General features: G+C 37.4%; 1 protein-coding gene across 3 annotated transcripts in view; it reads left to right on the forward strand.

The window, feature by feature from the left end:
• Positions 1 to 853: 853 nt before the first annotated feature.
• Positions 854 to 20144, forward strand: part of eea1 (early endosome antigen 1) — a 164269-nt gene continuing 144978 nt past the window's right edge. For all 3 annotated transcript variants that reach the window (XM_039761542.1, XM_039761543.1, XM_039761545.1), the window contains exon 1: positions 854 to 1018. In XM_039761542.1, the coding sequence (XP_039617476.1) occupies positions 995 to 1018 (24 nt within the window). In that variant the 5' untranslated portion in view covers positions 854 to 994. The remainder of the gene's footprint in view (positions 1019 to 20144) is intronic.

Below are 20144 nucleotides of genomic sequence, written 5' to 3' on the forward strand. Positions count from 1 at the left end.
TATTGGCTAATTAAAAAGATTACAATATGCAAGCTTTCGAGGCAACTCAAGCCCCTCCTTCAGGCAAGAAATCTTGCATATTGTAATCTTTTTAGTTAGCCAATAAAAGGTGTCATTTTGCTTGACTTCTCACTACATGGTTTTATTTAAAAAATTTTCGAACTTTTTGTGAAGTTAACATTATTTAGTTAGGAGCAAAACTTATTCTCTCATATTGGAACACAATAAAATAAATAAACGTTATATTTTCGCGGTATTCCCGGTAGGGAACAGAACAGAAAACACTAAATTTTAATGTAAACAAAAGTTTAATTTTAACACGTAGTTTTTTCCCTTACCAATAACACAATGGAGCCATACAACAGTGAAATGCCGGGGTCTCCTCAATGAAATCCAGTTATCAAAATCCACTCACATGCTGCCTGGGCGGTTTATGACGGTTTATTTAATTGGGAATAACTAAAGCCGGTAGTTCACGTGACCCTAAAATTGCCTTCAGTGTGTTTAAAACGCTTTTACCTGCAACCAACGTCGTGTAGACACAATGACTTTGGCATACAAACAATGCTTCATTAGGCTTCTGCTCAACTCACAAGTCATAATTATACTGAGCTCAAAAGAACGAACATTAAAGCTGCCACTTCGCAACAAAACAGGACATTTCATTCACTCTCAGCTCAGTGTGCGCATACTTCCGCTGTCAATCTATTTCCAACTGTTCCACCCACTTTCACGCTTTAACGAATCAGAACGCTTTCTCTTTGGTGACGAGCCTTTCAGCCACACCTACACTGAAAGAAGACCGTCACAAACTCGTGCTCATTGGCTAGCTGTCACTCTTCCCTACTGTGCCCGCCTCTTGCCTTGTGTGAGTCTTAGGGCTTGCCTGTGTTTTTACTGAGTGGTTTTGGTCAGGTGTTCCTGGGGGACTACAGAACGTTAAAAGTTTTTCTTTTGCTTTTTCATTGGGTTTTCTTGGAGATATTCGCTCAACATGCTCAGGCGGATCTTGCAGCGGGTAAGATTTTTGAGCTGGCAGTGATAAATCGTATACGTTGTGGACGCGCACTCTCCCTCACTGGGGTTTTCTGATTGAATGGCCCATGTAATGAAATGCAGGCCTGTGTTTCCATTCCTCTCCTCGCTCTCTTACCAGTCCGTAACCCGTTTATAGGCCGGGAAGGCGTGCGTTAGGCCTTTAATTTTGTCGAAGACTCGGCTGAATTGGGCGTCCAGCTGTAAATATAGAGCCCCCGACGCAGACTTGGTAGTGTAGACATTGCAGGGACGATATTGACTAGCCTCTTTACCAGCTGCTTGGCTGTGGCATGACTGTGACAGCGCTTTAGACTATAGGACGCAGCAAGTTTAAGAGTCGTAAGTCACGAGGAATGGGCGTTTCTCCGAAATCTTAGTCAGTACTGCCCGTCTCGTTTACACTCTCCATTTGCTTATGTCGGCTTTATGTCTTATCCACAGTAATTTACTTAATTAACAGGTAGTCGAAAGAATAGTACGCGGATCAGAGGGACAAAGTCACACCTGCTTTTTTTCAACTATTCATCCAGTTCGCGTTCGTCCTAGTTGTTAAGGTGGCTTCCCTCTTAATTGCACACATTACTATATCTTTGTGGAGTTCTGTTTTACTGTAACAACCGCCCCTTTGCCGTCCACCAGAAATACTCATCCTGGACCCGCTGTCGACGCACATTCAGATGCTGCCTGTGGTTAACTCGTGCCAAGTATTGAGCAAGAAAAAATTGTGTCAGACGTCCGAGACGTGCATTGCTTTAATTTTTTAGGCGCCTGACAAAATACTGCATATCTAAAACAAGAAATAACATTTTATGTGATACCAAAGTGATTTGATGTTTTATTGAGGAAGTTGTAATATTTCTTGTAGTGTACTGCATTGAACGTACAGTATATGTGTAAACTAATTGCTCAGTCTAGGGTCTTTCACATCATCGCTGTAGAGCACTTTCCTTTAAGGATCTATTCATCGATTTGTCCAAGACTTTTTAATTTAAGTTTTGCTCATGGGTAGTCTGAGACTGTCTACAGCTGAAGGTGAATGTTCAGGTCAGGAGTCCATTGTATGCCACGCTTATCTCACACATCTAGTTTTGAGTTACAAATTAAGAGGCATGAATCTTTAAACCATTAGCATGCCAGTTCATTTCTTACCTGTGACTCACTGTGTGAATATGATAAAAGCAATTTAACATGCCTGTTTTGGCAAGCGTAAAAAAATGTGTAAATAATTGTGCAGTATCTAAGTGGTTGTAAAGTGGCTTGAGGTGGGGTTCACCAGAGAGATGCACAATATAAAAAAGCCTGCTTGCTTGTAGCCTAAATTTCTTTGCAGTATGGAAGTATAGTACGTATTATACTATAGTATAGTGGAAGTGTAGTATTAGAACACGCTGTAGTAAACCTAATAAGAACAATATATGTGTTCAGTTACGAAGAAGCGGAGGCCTATATACAAATTATTAGAGTATGTATAGGAATAGATTAAAAATAATGCAAGAGTTGATAGACTCTACCTTTTCCAAAATCAATGCAGTATGTTTAAATTAAGTAACGTAAATCTAAAACACTTGGCGGTGGTAAGTATTAGACAGGCAATGCCTGAAATGGATATGCATACATACTGGCACTGTATTGATTTAATAAATCGAAAAGTGCCATGGGAGGGGAGTCCTCAAGGTGTTCTAGTGCCATGATACACTAACATTCAGTTGTAGATGGGTTAGGGTTTCCCTTAGGTGTTTTGGATGCTGTGATTAAATAAATTTAAGATCGAAGTGAGGTTTGTGGGGGATGGGTTTTTTTTTTGGAAATTTGTGAAGCATGATGGAATGCAACTGCTAAAAGCTGAGAAATGCTGGTACTCTGTATTGTTGCATATGGCCCACTTCACACCCTGATTTTAGGCAAGATCTGAAACATTTAGGAGTAACACTGACAGAGCCATAGTTGGTAGTTACTTGCATCCTTGTGAAAATGTGTGTTCCTCATTTAAGCTTTATCCTTTTCATACTTTTATGGAGCAGTAGGTGTATAGTCATGCTTTTCAAAACAAGAGAACACTTATAACAGCACCCAACAAGCTGTCACTATGTCAAAATCTTAGTTGCCAGTCACTACAATACATTTACATCAATTAAATATTTGCCGTTTCTGTGTGAAAAATGCAATAAGAGTCACTTTGAGAACATAATGTAACAGGAAGCCCCCCACAATCTGTTGTTAGCATTTCATATGTTAATTTGAACTTTTGAGCATCATGTTACAGGTTAATTTTCCATCCACTATCTCCAGAATATGCCTGAACAAGTAACATAACCTAATACTGCTCCCTCCCACTATGGAAATAAGTAAAGTAGATTAATGGTATACTAGTGATTTAGTAGTTCCTTTGGTAAACAGTGCCAACTGAAATAAATCAGTGTATGTTTTTTTTTTTGCTGAATCCTGGATTAAAACATTACATCATTCATTCTTGCATTGACCCATCTTTGTTCAGGTTCATGTTCAATTATTGTAATGGTACAGTACATCCCTAAAAATTTATATTGACAAATAATTTGACTATGCACTTGAGCAGGAAACCGGTCATCTGCTGAGTTTGAGTACTTATTCTGTGTTGTCTTTAACAGTATAAATTTAAAGATATGTAATTTAAAGTTTTATACATTGTTTAACCCAAACCTCAAAAATGTGTGAGTTGAATCTCATGTTTCTGTGTGATGTCTGTACCTTTTAAGTTGTTTCTGCAGTTGGCTTTCTTTTAATCCCATTCAATCTGATTCATTCAACTGCCCTATCAGAATTCAAAACTCATTCTTTTAAAAATATCTCTGTTCAGAAAAGTAAAGTGAAAGGTAAACTCTTTGGTTTAATTTTTTAGTTTTGCATATATAGGATTGTTTTTGTGCAAAGATTAATGAACCAAACTGATTTATTCGAGTTCTTTACAAAACTATACTTCACTACAGTATAATTCATACATTAAGCATAAGGAGTTGTTTGCTCATATCATGGTTGTGGGACACCAATGGCATTTATGTGAGGTTTGTTGCGTATTTAAATAATTCATATTGTGGCATTTAGTAGATATAATTTCGTGTTTGGCTGTTGTGGAATGTGATATCTTATTAATTGCTATTTTTTAGAATTAAAGTAGTATATGCATCCATCTTTGACTGAAGAAATTTGTTCTTTTAGTAGATGTCAGTGTTCAGTGTATTAGGAAAGAACCTCAAGTATAAGGTTTTTGTAATGCCTACTTCGTCTCTCAGAGCAGACACAAATAGCACATCCCTACCACAGAAATGTAATTACAGTAGGCTATCATTGTACAATGATAGGAAACTTCAGTAATACTTGGGGGGGGGGTATACATTTCAGTAAAGTATTATTGTATGCATTTTCTGCATCATTTTTTAAATTGAGAGATTAAATGTATAAACTGATTTTATAAAGCATCTTTATTAATGATCAAAGTTACAAATTACCTTAGAAATTGATTATTAACAGGAAGGAAACAAATGATGTTGATTAGGGATTAGACAGTCTGGAAGAAAGTTTTAGCATTTTACCTGTCATATCTTTTTATATGCTTTGTGTTTATTTTCCTGTGGCAGGCGTCATATTTCAACTGTCAGATCTGCATAGTGGATTAGCAAAAAGCATCCAGACTTAAAGGCATTATTGCAGAGCCACATCCGAGGACGTATTTGGTTAAACACCCAAAGTGGCATTTGCCCTCTGCTTCCAGCATTTCATCCAACAGAGAGCCTGCCGGGCATTTTGATTATCTGCTGCCCTGCTTACGTAGTTTTGAACCTGCACATGACTACAGTCAAATAATCTTTGTGCAAAATATTTCATAGTATTTTTTTCTGTATAACCGTCTTAAATATCGATACATTTTTGTGTGGGATATCTGTTTTATTTTTCTTTAGGGCTAGCACAAACACTCTGAAGTTACCACTTAACTATTTCTACATGATAGAGTAGAAGAAATGCCTTTGAGTTTTTTGGAACAAACATAGACATGACTTGCAGTATGTGTGAGTCGCCTTAAAAAAATAAAAGTATCACTTTCAAAAGAAATCATCTGTGAGCTTCTTTCTATATTTAAAATATTTGCCTCCTTTTTGCTACAAGCTTTTAGGTAGTTGCCACATCATTCAACTGAGCAAGGCGAAGGTGAAATGTGGTATTCTTCTTGAGAAAATATGAAGCCTGGTTTCATTTATGAAGAAAAAAAAAATTGGTATCCAGTGGTCCATATAGTACTCTTAATTTAAATTTCACTTTAATGTTACTGTAAGAAATCATTCAGTGGAAGATTGTACAATAAAATACAACCAGTGGGACTGTACAATAATATACAATCAAGAATATTAATTTATATAATACTCACTATGTACCAAGTAAAATAAACAGGAAATATAATCAACTTAAATAGTATCAAATTTGAAACTATAAACACATTGTTTCAAATGAAACCAACAGGCTGAACAGATTGGCACATAGATGACTTAATGTCTCTGTCCATGTCATCCTTTACAGATCTATGTATATATATGTTTGCATATTTTTATTTCTCTTCATCACCAAGCAAGCTGTCCGCTGTCTTCATTTATAAAATTCTTTGTGTGTGTGTGTGGCTGTTCTATTTGCCTCCGTGTGTGGGTACATGTAAGTTTAAATAAAATATGCATCTCAAAAACTACTTGTACAAAAATTTAGCAAATCGATAGGTCTTCTCCCATAACTAAGCAAAGCAGAATGCAAAATCTCAGTTAATCAGTTTCTACTGTCATTGGACATTGGGCAAACCATTTTTGAAGGATATTGGGAATAGCAGATAGTTATTTTTGGAGGGTGGGACTTGACTGCATGTCTGCCTGGGTTGCCAAACAGGATCCCAAATTGCTTCGTCGTGTGTTGGGTGCGGCAATGAGCTATAATAGTGTGTGCTACCCTCTTGACCTGACCTAATCAAATTTACGTTTACATGAAATTAGAATCAAAGTTTTCAGTATTTCTGTGTACTCGGAACACTATATCATTCCAACCCCTGTAGTACCACATTTTTCTGCATGGTGCAATTAAGCTCCCCCATCTTTTTCCTCCTCCTTTTTTTTGTGCCCAAAATATCCTTTGTTATTCCTCCATTTTCCCTGAAGCCATGGCATTTGAAACAGCAAGTGTGCCAAGCAGATCCACTCACCTACTAATTGCCATTCACTAAAGAGTAAATAAATGGACGGACATGACCAGCTAACACAGTAGCACTAGGCTCCAATGACAATGAGTGTTAAATGAAAAAAAAACTCAAGTGCTTTTATCAGTGTTCTTAAAAAAATTGACATGCTGACCTTTTTGTCATTGCTTGCTGAAATGCTAGTGTCCCATCTGTCATCTACACCAGTGATTATGACAGATCCAACTGATTGGGGGCATGTCCCCCTTGATGAATAAAGCGGAATTCTCGGAGCTTTGTGGGGTCTGGGTAAAAGTATTGATATTCAGATTAATCATTATTTTTCATTTAAATAATTCGATTTTGATATTGAATCTCTATCCTGCTCAATTACTATATGTAGATTTTTGCTTATCTTTTTTTTGTTGTAACAGAACAAATTGGAGAAATCATTTATCCTAATGTTACCCATAAACGTAATTTCAGTTAACATCCAAATGAGCAGAGCCTAAATAGTCTACATTGGAGATGTTGGGTAGCTCCAACCTTCTGTTTAATTCACCTTGTGCCAAATAAGTAACAATCTATAGCAGTTTTTATCGGTACAGATATGAGACCCTACACCAATGTTAAAAATGAGAGCTTTCGACAAATGATACAGATATTCAAACTGCACTATGCTATACCAAGCAGATAGCAAATGAGTGAAGTTACTGTTTTAAGGCTTTATGAAGATATTCAGCAAAGTATCACCATGTCTCTCAAGACAGCGGAGTGAATAGCCCTAACTTGTGACAGCTAAAAATCCAGGGCAGCAGATTCCTACGTGATAAATCTCAAGCCTCTCACACCGGGAGCATCCTCGCTGTCTATACAGTATGCAGAGCTTCTGAGATGGCTGGTTGGCAGTTGCTGCAGAAACTTTCTAGCATTTCCAATGTGCGCCATCATGTGAACTCATCAATCACAAGTTCATGTGTTGATAAGTCCAATAAACTTTGCTTCTCTTTGCCAGAAGTTATGGCTATGAAGCCTATTGTTGTGTTGGCACTAACAGTTGTGGGGATGAAAAGGATAGATCAGAAATAGCATGCTCTCTTTCTCTCCTCCCCCAGACCCCCTGCCCCTCATTTTGCCTCCCCAAGTGAGGCTAGACCATACTTCACACAGTCTTAGTGCTCTGACATGCCTAGAAACAGAGCACATCCAGAACAAAAAAAACCGCCAAGCAGAGGTGTAGAAGGAATAGAGTAAAGATATGGTGTCTATTGGCAATACAGCCCAAATATTGTAAATTAGAATATAATCTTGAACAGGCTTAAAAGAACAAACCCAGGGTATGATGTTAAACAATACCCATAGAGATGCAGATAACATATAATAGTATAATCCTAATAAAATAAACCAAGGGTGTGATGTTAAACAATCCTGTTTTTTGCATACAAATACACACACATATGTAAATATATATATATGTGTGTGTGTACATATACTGTACAGATATAATTATAATTGTAATTAAAATGTTAAAGTAGCAGGGAAGGAAATAAAATGTATAATTACGGCAGACGTCTCACTGCAAATAGCAAAATTGCAGGTAAAATCTTCTTTGCTCTGCCAGGACACGATGTGACTCACATTCGTATTTCAAAAAGTGTCAAGATCATGTTTTGTTTAGCTCTTTATCTAATTTCTTCCAGAGAACTAACAATTTGGAATTTTTCTTGAATGTCCACTCTCCGTTTAGCAGGATACAAGAGGCTGTATCAAAATTTGGCTTTGTGTAAGTGCTGTTTAATGCTGTAAAATGTAGCACGCTTAGCAGCTGTTGAAGGTGAAAAATCAGGGAAAATGCAAATGCAGTTGTTTTCAAATATAATCTCATGTTTCAGTCTGAGAAGCGACATCAGATTAATTTTTGATTGTAATTTATTGAAACCTACAATGAGGCTTCTAGGTTTTTGAGGCATTCGATCCACATATGCTGTAAACTGATGATATCCCGGTGTCTGATTTGAAGTCCTCTCCAATTATTTGGGCGAAAAGCACTTTGCATTTGGGTTTACTGTAGTAGCCTTTGGTTTTTTGTTGTGATTATTTGCTTAATATCTTCAAGCTGATCATCAAGTGCTCTAGCATACCTTTAAAGGTTGCCTCAAAGTGATTACTTAAACGTCAAGTCTTTAATATCCTGAAACAGCTTCTCATTTATCATGTTTATGTCCTTTATATCTTTCCTTATATCCTTTGTGATCTTTTTATTGATCTTTATCTCATTTATGTCCTCCCCTAATGAGGCAGTTATTACGGTGATCATTGCGGTGATTCTTACCTTCAGCTTGGACTGTTCGTTTCAGTCTTTTCCAAGCTCTGTGGGTGGAATAGTAAGCCCAGTTGGAGTCAGTGCTGCTGGCTCACAGTGGGTAGTTGACAGTGTGGAATGCAAGGCCATTTTGCTTCTCTTTTAGCATATGGCTAAATGTACTGCTACTATGGAAAAAGTTTGCAACGCACCTCACCTGGCTAAGCAAGCAGGCAATTGTAATTTTCAGAGCAGGCTGCAATACCTAAGTGAGCGTGTGCACAAAGCAGCCAGCATGAAGTATCTCCATAAACTGTACCACACAGATCATATTAGTGGAGCCGTTAGTCACGGTGGCTAGTTCTTTTTCTTTTATGTTTTATTCATCCAGCACTGCTGTCAACAAGCATCAACACTAGTACTTCATTTTACAACACCTTCTTTTTGTCTGAGGGTGAACTGTGAGAACACAATTTTTGAGTGTGATTAACGTAACTCCTACAATGTGAGCAACTGAAGATATGTGTAACTTGTAGAATTATATAAAGACAGTCTTCCTACTGTATCTTTCAACTAATTCAAGATTGTTTTAAATGTCCAGTAGGGGAATAAATTTGGCTAACAGTTTAGTTGAAGGGTGTCTACATGGAGCAGACTAACTATCTAGACTAACTGGTTGCACTGGTGCGCCTAACTTTTTTTCTTAGGTGCACCAGCACAAAAGTTAGGTGCACCCAAATTTTCAACCGCATCACATTTAACACCACAGTTTTACAAGTTCACTTTATTTATTTATTTATTTATTTTTTTAATCGCTGTCCATATAGGCAATATTGACTTGTAAATGAATAACTAACAGTCTGGTCAATATAAAGTTCTTTATTTGAAGGCAAGCACAATTCTACAAGAAAGGTAACTTACTGAAAAAGTGTTGGTGCTTGAAGTGCTTTACTGAGCTGAAATTTAAACTTAAAAAATCTCAAGATAAATTAACTAAAAAGAAAATCTAAATTAGTGTTTTAAGGGCTTCAAACTGAACATCTCATGGCTCAATGTCTTATGGACTATCCTCCATTGCAGTCACATGCCCCTCGGATGGCCAACTCCTGTAGTTTGGCCTTCTTGATTTTTGGCCTTGACTAAACCAGCTGGCCACACTCTCTCTAGCATCAAAATCTTCCAGACTTGGGCATGAGCATGCTCGACCTCAATGTGTACAATAAGTATATTCACCGGTCTTCCTCTCCGCAAGATACGACCGTACACAATGACGCATTCCTTTGTGGCGATATCTGTGTCTCCATCGATCAGGAATGCCACGTCACGCACTGTTACGCAATTTGCACAGACGTCTTTTTTTTCAATGTATCTGCGATGACTCCTATAAATTGGACGCGACATCATTGCTGTACGTCGGGTTTACGTTCAAGCCATTTTTCTTCATAAGAATTATTTCAGACTTGAATTTAGTGAAGGAAAGTTCTTCTTTTGCAATATTGTAGGCAACGTTAAACTTAATTATCATCTCGCCCTCGTCTGATGATCTGTTTGCTGCTGCCTGCCGCTGAAAGGCAGCGGGGAGAGGGGACACTTGAGCAGTGCATTTATCGCGGCATGTAATGTGTTTTATAGATGCATTGTGCTTTTTCAGCGTTTCAATTCTAAATGTATTGGAACCAGTCACAAATGCACTACTGCCGGCCATGGTCTTCCCACACTCTTTACAGTAAATACAGTACATTATATTATCGGCTTTACTGTATCTTAGCCAGGGAAACTGGTCAAGCCACTCTTTTCGAAATGTATACACTTTACCCCTTTTAATTTCAGTGGGCTTGGACTCGATCGTATGTGGCTCATTATCTATTACCTGATGGGGTACTCACCTCTTTCTGTCTGACTGCATCACATGCATTTTCAAACGTACACACACGTACAGGAATATCTGGACCACGGCCAATCAGAGGGGGGCGGGATCCGCCCTTCACTATCTCTGATTGGTTTAGACCACGATATGGGCCAAATGTGTGTCTGTTGTTGAACAACAGGGAGACTTTAAGAGTCACGGAGTTTTGTTTTTTTTTCCCCCTTGAACGGCTGGTCGCACCGGTGCAACCTTTGATTTTTTTTTGGTCGCACCATTGAGAAATTAGGTTGCACGTGCAACCAAATTGGTCGCACTCTAGAGCCCTGTCAGGAGAGTCACAACACGTGAATAGGTTATTGAATAACATTTATTATTTAATAAGCAATATCTGATTATTTTTGTAATAGTATTATTTGCAAGATGACATACTGTAGATGTTTTATAAAGTAGATTGCATTACATTAAAACAAAGAGCCCCTCATAATATATGTGGGCTCTGATGTGGCGATACATATGTTAGTTAAGTTATGGTGAATTTTGAATGAGTGCAGTTCTGTGAAAAAGTTTTTTTTTTTTTTTCTTAATTTTTTTCTTATTTTTTTAAAGAACAATGATATTTTGTCCTACATCTCCCAAATACTGATGTTAACTGTTCATTACTAATCAAGTACAAGTATTTCTTCTTAAGTGTCTTTCCATGCTTATACATATGTTATGAAGTCACTATGTCGACACAATTCAAATAAAGTGTTACTGATATTTTTCACATTATATTAATGTTTTCTATGCATGTAGTAATTTCTATTTAAGTAATTTCTAAAAAAGCTACCAATCAGTATTGACTTGAATTGTGACATTGTGAATCAGAATCAAATCGGGCAATATCCAGCTCTAATGGCCCCCCCCTTGGAGAATTGAGTGTAATCGTCAGAGATTGGGGGATCGAGTGTGATCATTGATGTGGCTACCCGCCATTACCCTCTACCATTGTAAGCAATAGCAAATTGCAACCCACTTAGTGGTTGACAAACACTGATCTTCACTATCTCTTGGGCAGCTATCGTTTTCTCTGCTCTCCTGTGTTTAGAATTTGTTCCTTTTGTACAGTATGTGGATAGATTTTGTAACTGTGGTAACTATTTGCTATGTTGTATCTATAAACACTACTTTTTTGTATTTCCTGATTTAGTGTGGTTTCAAGCAAAGATGTTTAATTAATAAACTGGATGATTTGAAAATTTCAGTCAACGGACTGTGGAAAACATCTGTAGCAGTGAGACCTTGGAGATTAGGTTTCACAGATTTCACTGCAGGTCTCTCTATTATTTTAGGAGAATGCACCAGTGGCAGTGTTCAATAATGTTATAAAGACAATTCAAAATTGATTTGTGCAATGTTGATTTAAAATTGCTGTGTATAGTGAGGGAAGTATTGTTTGGGAAAGCTTTCTTTTCTTTTGAATCCCTCAAATATTATTAATCTTAACACTTTGCTCATGTAAAGTATGCAAAATATTTCCCACAGAGATGTGAGATATTAATCAATTGTTGTAGGAAGGTTTTTTTTTATTATTGTTAAATCATGGTAAATTAGTTGCAGAATGAGTTTGCACAAAAATAATTAGCAAAATATTAAAAGTATTTGTTCTCTCCAGTAACTTTTATTTTTCATTTGACTATAGATTTGTTTAAATCATTATCAAAAATGTTTTTTACAAGGGGGAGTCAAGCTAATGTTAGAAAATGAGATTTATTAGAAAATGGTACAAACCTTAACAAAACTGATGATGTCATACTTTCTTGCCCCAACTGGAAAGCGAGTGGCAGCATTCTGCACCATCTGTAGCCTGTGTATCAGGGATTTGTTAATCCCAGAATACAGCGGGTTGCAGTAATCGAGGCGAGAAAAAATAAAAGCATGAGTAGCTTTCTCAAGATCCCTAGAAGATAAAAAAAAGGCTTGATCTTACCTAATAGTCGAAGCTGGAAAAAACAACTCTTGACTACAGAATTAATCTGTTTCTCAAAAGAGAGGTTACTGTCAAAGAGAACACCAAGATTGCGGACTTGGGGTTTAAGAAAGACAGAGAAAGAGCTGAGAAGTCGAAGACCAATTTGGGCTTTAGCTGATGCACCCACTTATAAGCACCCCTGTTTTATTTTGATTCAGATCAAGAAAATTATTAGCCATCCAGGATCTTAGTTCAGAAAGACAGTTGTGGAGTTGATTTATTGCAGTGTTGCAGATAGGAATATAAACCTGATTATCATCAGTATAGCAGTGAAAAGAAATGTTAAATTTCCTAAAAAAATAGCTCCAATAGGATGAAGGTATATAGAGAATAAAATAGGACCCAAAATGGATCACTGAGGAACACCATATTTAAGAGGAGCAGTAGACGAAAAAGAGGAATTTAAAGTAACTGAAAAGTGTCTACCAGTTAAATATGACCTGAAATAGTTAAGAGCAGCCCCTTTAAGTCCAACAAGATGTTCAAGCCGCATCAGCAATATCTCTTGGTCAATAGTGTCAAAGGCAGCGAACAGGTCAAGGAGGAGAAGGACTGCCGCGTCACCTGAGTCGGTAATAATAGAGATGTCGCTAGTCACTACTGTGACTTGTTGGAGACCAATGTGAAGCCTGCTATTCAATCCAAGCAGCAGAGATTGCTGTCTCAAGGAGTCCTTCTGCTGCAAGACAGTGCCCACGCACACACTGCTAGGAACACCAAGGCTTGTCTGGAGAGACTGAAGTTTGAGGTATTGCCACATCTTCCTTGTTCACCAGTTTTGGCACTATGTGATTTCCACCTATTTGGACCGCTAAAAAAACATCTGGGTGATCGTCGATTCAAGACAGATGATGACGTAAAGAAACCGGTGCAAGAGACTACATTGAGAAATGACATTATAAGTTTTGTTAAGGTTTGTTCCATTTTCTAATGAATCCCATTTTCTAACTTTAGCTTGACTCCTCATTGTATATAAGATCAGAAAGCCCATGAGGTAAAAGGTCATAAAACTCAAAATGCAAGAATCGGGTGACACTGAGTTTTGTTAAAACAGATCACATGGCATCAGGAAGCTCTGGATAATCTTGAGACAGTTACAATGTCATAAGTATTCAGTGTTAGCTTTTTTTCTTAACAAATTCATGGGCTTCACTAGCAATATTTGGTATGGTAAAATCTGAAGCTTATATGCTTAAGTGTGTTTGACCCTTCTGGAGTTTGTAATCTATAATAGTAAATTAAGATGTAAGGAACTTTTTAAAATATTTTTCTGAAACTGTTGACTATTATTGAAATTTCAGCTTTTTTCATGCATTGACTGAAATCTAGAAAATTAGTGTCATACCACTTTCACCTTTCATTAAAATCTTGGAAGCACCAATACTGAAGTGAAAGCAAATTGATAATTTTTTGGAAAATGTTTAAAACCAAGAACGCTTTCAATGCCTTGGTTGCATGATAGTAAACTTTAATTGATATGTTATGGAAGCCCATTTTGGTTTGCTTATAGTAGTAAGCCTGTTTGTATCAACATAGCACACCTGTATTTGTTTAATATTATCCCATGCTTCTTTACAGAAAAGTTCAGGCTTAGTAAAAATAATGAGAAGATGTCTCATGCTATGGCCTGTATCTTTGTCAGATTGGTGTCCCATTTTTGCATAAAAAAAATTTTGTGATGAATTTTAAGGGTGAGTGAATTCGATAACAATACCATAACAAAAACAGAAATCCCATTCATTTAATTAAAAGTATCTCCATTATTTAAATGAACAATATTGTTGCTTTTTCTTTAATACAGTATAAATATATATAATTAACTAGCCATGTGCGCCCAACTACGTTGCGCGTGTTAAAGTTGTCTGTGAAGGGCTCCCTGTTTAAATGCGGCTGCCAGTCATGAACTGGGCCCTTCGTCTCACAGCATTATGATTTTTTATAAGGGAAACAAAATTACAAAAGAAAACCCTTGGATATTGATTCGATAGGAACGGCCTATGTAGGAGCATTTCTGCTTCTGTCCGTTCACAGTCCGTCTCATTTTCACGACGCTGTTGTTTCCTCTCATGATCTCTTCTCAACCTTTCTCTAATCTCACAGGTTGCTTTGTGGCAATCCAAAGAGTAAGGCAATATACACGGAGCAATGGTTATAAAAGGGGGACACATAGGTATCCAGGCTCTTTAAAGCATAAATAAGGATCACTTTACTGACATTTGAGCAAGCCACAGTACAAATGTGAGACGCACAGCACGCGCTGGCTACAACGTAACAATAGTAATTTCCGGAACGTGCTGTTACGTTGTCATTCATTTTACCCACTGTCTTTCTTTCATTCATATGTTACGTAGGCATGTACGTTTTATCTTCGGCAATCTCATTCTCTAACCAGGCCTCAGGAGCTAACCAGCGTAACACTGTCCACCACCCCTTTCGTTATTCTGGCACATCCGTGAGTAATAACAACGTACTAAACTGGAAGGTGGCCTATGCATGCGTGGAATTCGCAGACAAAGATTAAGATCTAAATGAAGATCTCGTTAGTTAATTTAAAGCACAACAATTTGTTTAGTTTGAATGTCTGTGTTTTGAGGTGTGACTGGCGTACTACAGTCTTCAGTAGTATAAGCCTGGAGGAGATTCTTAATGCAATGCCTATGTTTTAGCTGTCTCTCTACTGCCATCTAGTGCTGCTTCTTCTAATGCATTCGCGGACAAACAAAGATCAAGATCCAAATGAAGATTATATATAGAGATAGCAGCAGCTTTAAAGCTGTGGTGTATTCATCAAGTAGTTACCCAACTACAATTTAAGCAAACTAGTATTGGCAATCATAAATATCAAAATACAAAGCAGAGTATATTTTAGTTAATGAATTCCAAGACTATTCAAGATATTTTCAAATAAATACATTCTTTAAAGCTGTTTTTGTTACATCATGCTTTTAAAATCTGGTTTGTCAGAGAATCACACTGTGAGGTTTATAAATTTTAGGTTTGTTAGGTTTGTGTAAAGTTTGTATTCTGTGATTTATATTTGCAACATTAGCTGGTTAAAAATTCACTAAAGAGTAATATTTAGTGGATAGGTCAAATTAATTCAAATGTCACAAACTCCTGGTGCTTTCATTTTTCAAATCTGTGTAATCGATTATTTCAGATCACCTGTAAAACAGCCTTTGTTCTGCTAATTTCTGGGTGTCTTGCACGAGTTATATTTTGTTACTGCTTATATCAGATATCACAAGAACTGATACTGTACTTTGGTACTAATTTGGTTCCAAAGTTCCAAAAATGTAACAGTACCAGCTTTTTTTTTTTTTTTCTTCTCCCAGTACTGTTGGTATGGAAAAAGTCAGTACTGCATTTGGGCATGTCTGCAAGTAGACAAGTTACATCGGAAGGCACACAATAATATATGAGGCACAATACACATACAACGACAAGCATGCATCATTGCGCTTTTACCCATTTCGGAATTAGCTTAGAAACAGATATTTGCATGTTTTGAGAGGGAAATAACATTACAAAAGAGATGATGTGTAATTGCTTAACTTATATTGTCACACATTGGTAAAATGAGACGAAAAGGTAACCAGATTAATTGCTTTTCATAGTGTCCTACACAATCTTGATAAATGAATGGCGGTTAGCATTTGTTCACTGATTTTAATGAGCAATTCTGCAGATGTCCAACAGTCCCAACATCCATCCATTTTTTCTTCTTGTGCATGCAGTTATTTGTCATGGATCGAGGGGGGTAACCTTACATGCACCCACAGTTATGTGTATTGGACTGTGGGATGTGGGAGGACTGGCCGTGCTAACAACAGTTGCTCCAAGAAAACACTGAGGCAAGACTCAAACGAAATGGCTATTTGGCTGGCCTATGATATTGTTGACATATTGAGTTTCTCCATTTGTTAATGCCAAAATAAAATGTGTTTTGTGTTTCAATGCTTTAATGGACAAGGAACATCTTCCTACTAATATAATGTATACTGTGTTAAAAGATATGCATAATCACTGAGACACACAGGTAGTAGGGCAAGTAGAAGTCCTACAAGTAAAAGAGTGTAATTCATTGCTAAATATGAATCTTCAAACGCTAAATTTGTGTCATCTGTTTGGTTTTTGAAGGCAAACTACTGTTTATTAGTATAACCCATAAGTTAAAGCACAAGTCATATATTTGAATGGTACATTGAATAATGTAATGCTGTCTGATAATTATAAATGTATTGAGTACAGGCAATGAAAGCCTAAGTAATTGTGAAATTCTGGTTTTGCACACAACAGTCTAGTCACTCACACAAGAAACCTTGAAATCTGCAAAACAAACACTATTTTCTGAAAGTAAGTACTCATGTAAAACTAGGGCATCATGGTGGCACAGTGGTAGTGGTACTGCCATGCAGTAAGGAGACCAGGGTTTGTGTCCCAGGTCCTCCCGGTATGGAGTTTGTATGTTCTTCTCATCTTTGCTTGGGTTTCCTCCATGTTTCCTCCTCACACTGTCAAAAGACGTGCAGGGTAGGTGAATTGGCAGCATTGCATTGGCCCTAATGTGCATTTAGTGTGTGTGTTCACCCTGCAGTGGACTGGCACCCTGTCCAGGAATTGTTCCTGCATTGCTCCCTATGCTGGCTGGGCTAAGCTCCAAAACTAAAATCTTAATGTTGGTTGGATCAAACTTACACACAGTATACGCTTTTTGAAGGGGTGTGGGGGTGGTGAGACAGACCTTGTAAAATGTTCTTTTTCATAAAAATTCCTCAGTTTTGACACATAGATTCCATGCAGCAATTCTGGCATGGATCAACTAAATTAGGTGGGGAGTGAGAGCATAGGGTTACAATGCTCCCCATGTAAGTAGAAGGTGACTTTGAATTGGCATGGGCAAGATGGGAGTGAAGTCAGGAGCACTGTGCTGAGAAGTGTAGCATTGGAATTGAAGTGAAGATGTGTACAGAGACATGTTTTTCCACCTGAGAGCCACTCATGTATCTCACAGGTTGTGAACCCACAGATATTGCCTATAACTACTACATTGTTTTAAGACTGCCTTGAAGCAAAAATTAAATTTTTGAGTTTATATTTATTTAAAACTATCTGAAATACTTTAGAGGCAATCTTCAAATTGTGGCCTTTTTTTAACATCATCTTTAGCAGAGCAGCTGTGACCCCCAGTTTGAAAATACCTATCATATATTAGTGCAATTTACATAGCAGCTAAGAAAACGCAGGTGTAAATTCTGTTTTTGTAATTTGAAATGCAGTTGCCAATAAAACTGAACTGGTTTAGATGTCAAATTCCACTGATTAGTGTCTGAGGTGATGGTCTGCTTCCTGTTTTATTACTGTAACTGTTCATCTGGTGTGCACAATATGTTGTCCACAGTGCAGTTTAAAAATTGAACATGCATGATTTGAGTGGATATTTAAGGATTTCTTCTGTATCTGTGGAGTTTTTGCATGTGCAAATGTGTGAAAGTGGTATGTGAGTGAAATAAGAGTGTGTGCCAATACCAACATTAAAAAAAAATTGTAGCAAAACATTTATAAAATATGAAAATATATTGACATTTATGAATTAAACTAGCAAAATACCCGCGCTTCGCAGTGGAGAAGTAGTGTGTTAAAGTAATGAAAAAGAAAAGGAAACATTTTGAAAATAATGTAACATGATTGTCAATGTAATTGTTTTGTCACTGTTGTGAGTGATGAGTGTTGCTGTCATATATACAGTGGGATGCAAAAATTTGGGCAACCTTGTTAATAGTCATTATTTTCCTGTATAAATCGTTGGTTGTTACGATAAAAAATGTCAGTTAAATATATCATATAGGAGACACACACAGTGATATTTGAGAAGTGAAATGAAGTTTATTGGATTTACAGAAAGTGTGCAATAATTGTTCAAACAAAATCAGGCAGGTGCATAAATTTGGGCACCGTTGTCATTTTATTGATTCCAAAACATTTAGAACTAATTATTGGAACTCAAATTGGCTTGGTAAGCTGGTAATGAGAAAGAGTATTTAAGGGGGTCAATTGTAAGTTTCCCTCCTCCTTTAATTTTCTCTGAAGAGTAGCAACATGGGGGTCACAAAACAACTCTCAAATGACCTGAAGACAAAGATTGTTCACCATCATGGTTTAGGGGAAGGATACAGAAAGCTGTCCCAGAGATTTAAGCTTTCTGTTTCCACAGTTAGGAACATATTGAGGAAATGGAAGACCACAGGCTCAGTTCAAGTTAAGGCTCGAAGTGGCAGACCAAGAAAGATTTTGGATAGACAGAAGCGACAAATGGTGAGAACAGTCAGAGTCAACCCACAGACCAGCACCAAAGACCTACAACATCATCTTGCAGCAGATGGAGTCACTGTGCATCGTTCAACCATTCGGCGCACTTTACACAAGGAGATGCTGTATGCGAGAGTGATGCAGAGGAAGCCTTTTCTCCGCCCACAGCACAATCAGAGCCGCTTGAGGTATGCTCAAGTACATTTGGACAAGCCAGCTTCATTTTGGAATAAGGTGCTGTGGACTGATGAAACTAAAATTGAGTTATTTGGGCATAACAAGGGCGTTATGCATGGAGGAAAAAGAACACAGCATTCCAAGAAAAACACCTGCTACCTACAGTAAAATATGGTGGTGGTTCCATCATGCTGTAGGGCTGTGTGGCCAGTGCAGGGACTGGGAATCTTGTCAAAGTTGAGGGACGCATGGATTCCACTCAGTATCAGCAGATTCTGGAGACCAATGTCCAAGAATCTGTGACAAAACTGAAGCTGCGCCGGGGCTGGATCTTTCAACAACACAACGAACCGAAACACTGCTCAAAATCCACTAAGGCATTCATGCAGAGGAACAAGTACAACATTCTGTAATGGCCATCTCAGTCCCCAGACCTGAATATAATTGAAAATCTGTGGTGTGAGTTAAAGAGAGCTGTCCATGCTCGGAAGCCATCAAACCTGAATGAACTAGAGATGTTTTGTATAGAGGAATTGTCCAAAATACCTTCAACCACAATCCAGACTCTCATTGGAACCTACAGGAAGCGTTTAGAGGCTGTAATTTATGCAAAAGGATGATCTACTAAATATTGATTTCATTTCTTTTTTGTGGTGCCCAAATGTATGCACCTCCCTGATTTTGTTTGAACAATTATTGCACATTTTCTGTAAATCCAATAAACTTCATTTAACTTCTCAAATATCACTGTGTGTGTCTCCTATATGATATATTTAACTGACATTTTTTATCGTAACATCCAACGATTTATACAGGAAAATAATGACTATTAACAAGGTTGCCCAAACTTTTCCATTCCACTGTGTGTGTGTATGTACGTGGAGGAAATAATTATTTGACCCCTCACTGATTTTGTAAGTTTGTCCAATGACAAAGAAATGAAAAGTCTCAGAACAGTATCATTTCAATGGTAGGTTTATTTCAACAGTGGCAGATTGCACATCAAAAGGAAAATCGAAAAAATAACTTTAAATAAAAGATAGAAATTGATTTGCATTTCATTGAGGGAAATAAGTTTTTGAACCCTCTAACAAAAAGACTTAATACTTAGTGGAAAAACCCTTGTTTGCAAGCACAGAGGTCAAACGTTTCTTGTAATTGATGACCAAGTTTGCGCACATTTTAGGAGGAATGTTGGTCCACTCCTCTTTGCAGATCATCTCTAAATCCCTAAGGTTTCGAGGCTGTCTCTGTG

Source organism: Polypterus senegalus, chromosome 8 (genome assembly GCF_016835505.1).
Source record: "Polypterus senegalus isolate Bchr_013 chromosome 8, ASM1683550v1, whole genome shotgun sequence".
NCBI lineage: Eukaryota > Metazoa > Chordata > Cladistia > Polypteriformes > Polypteridae > Polypterus > Polypterus senegalus.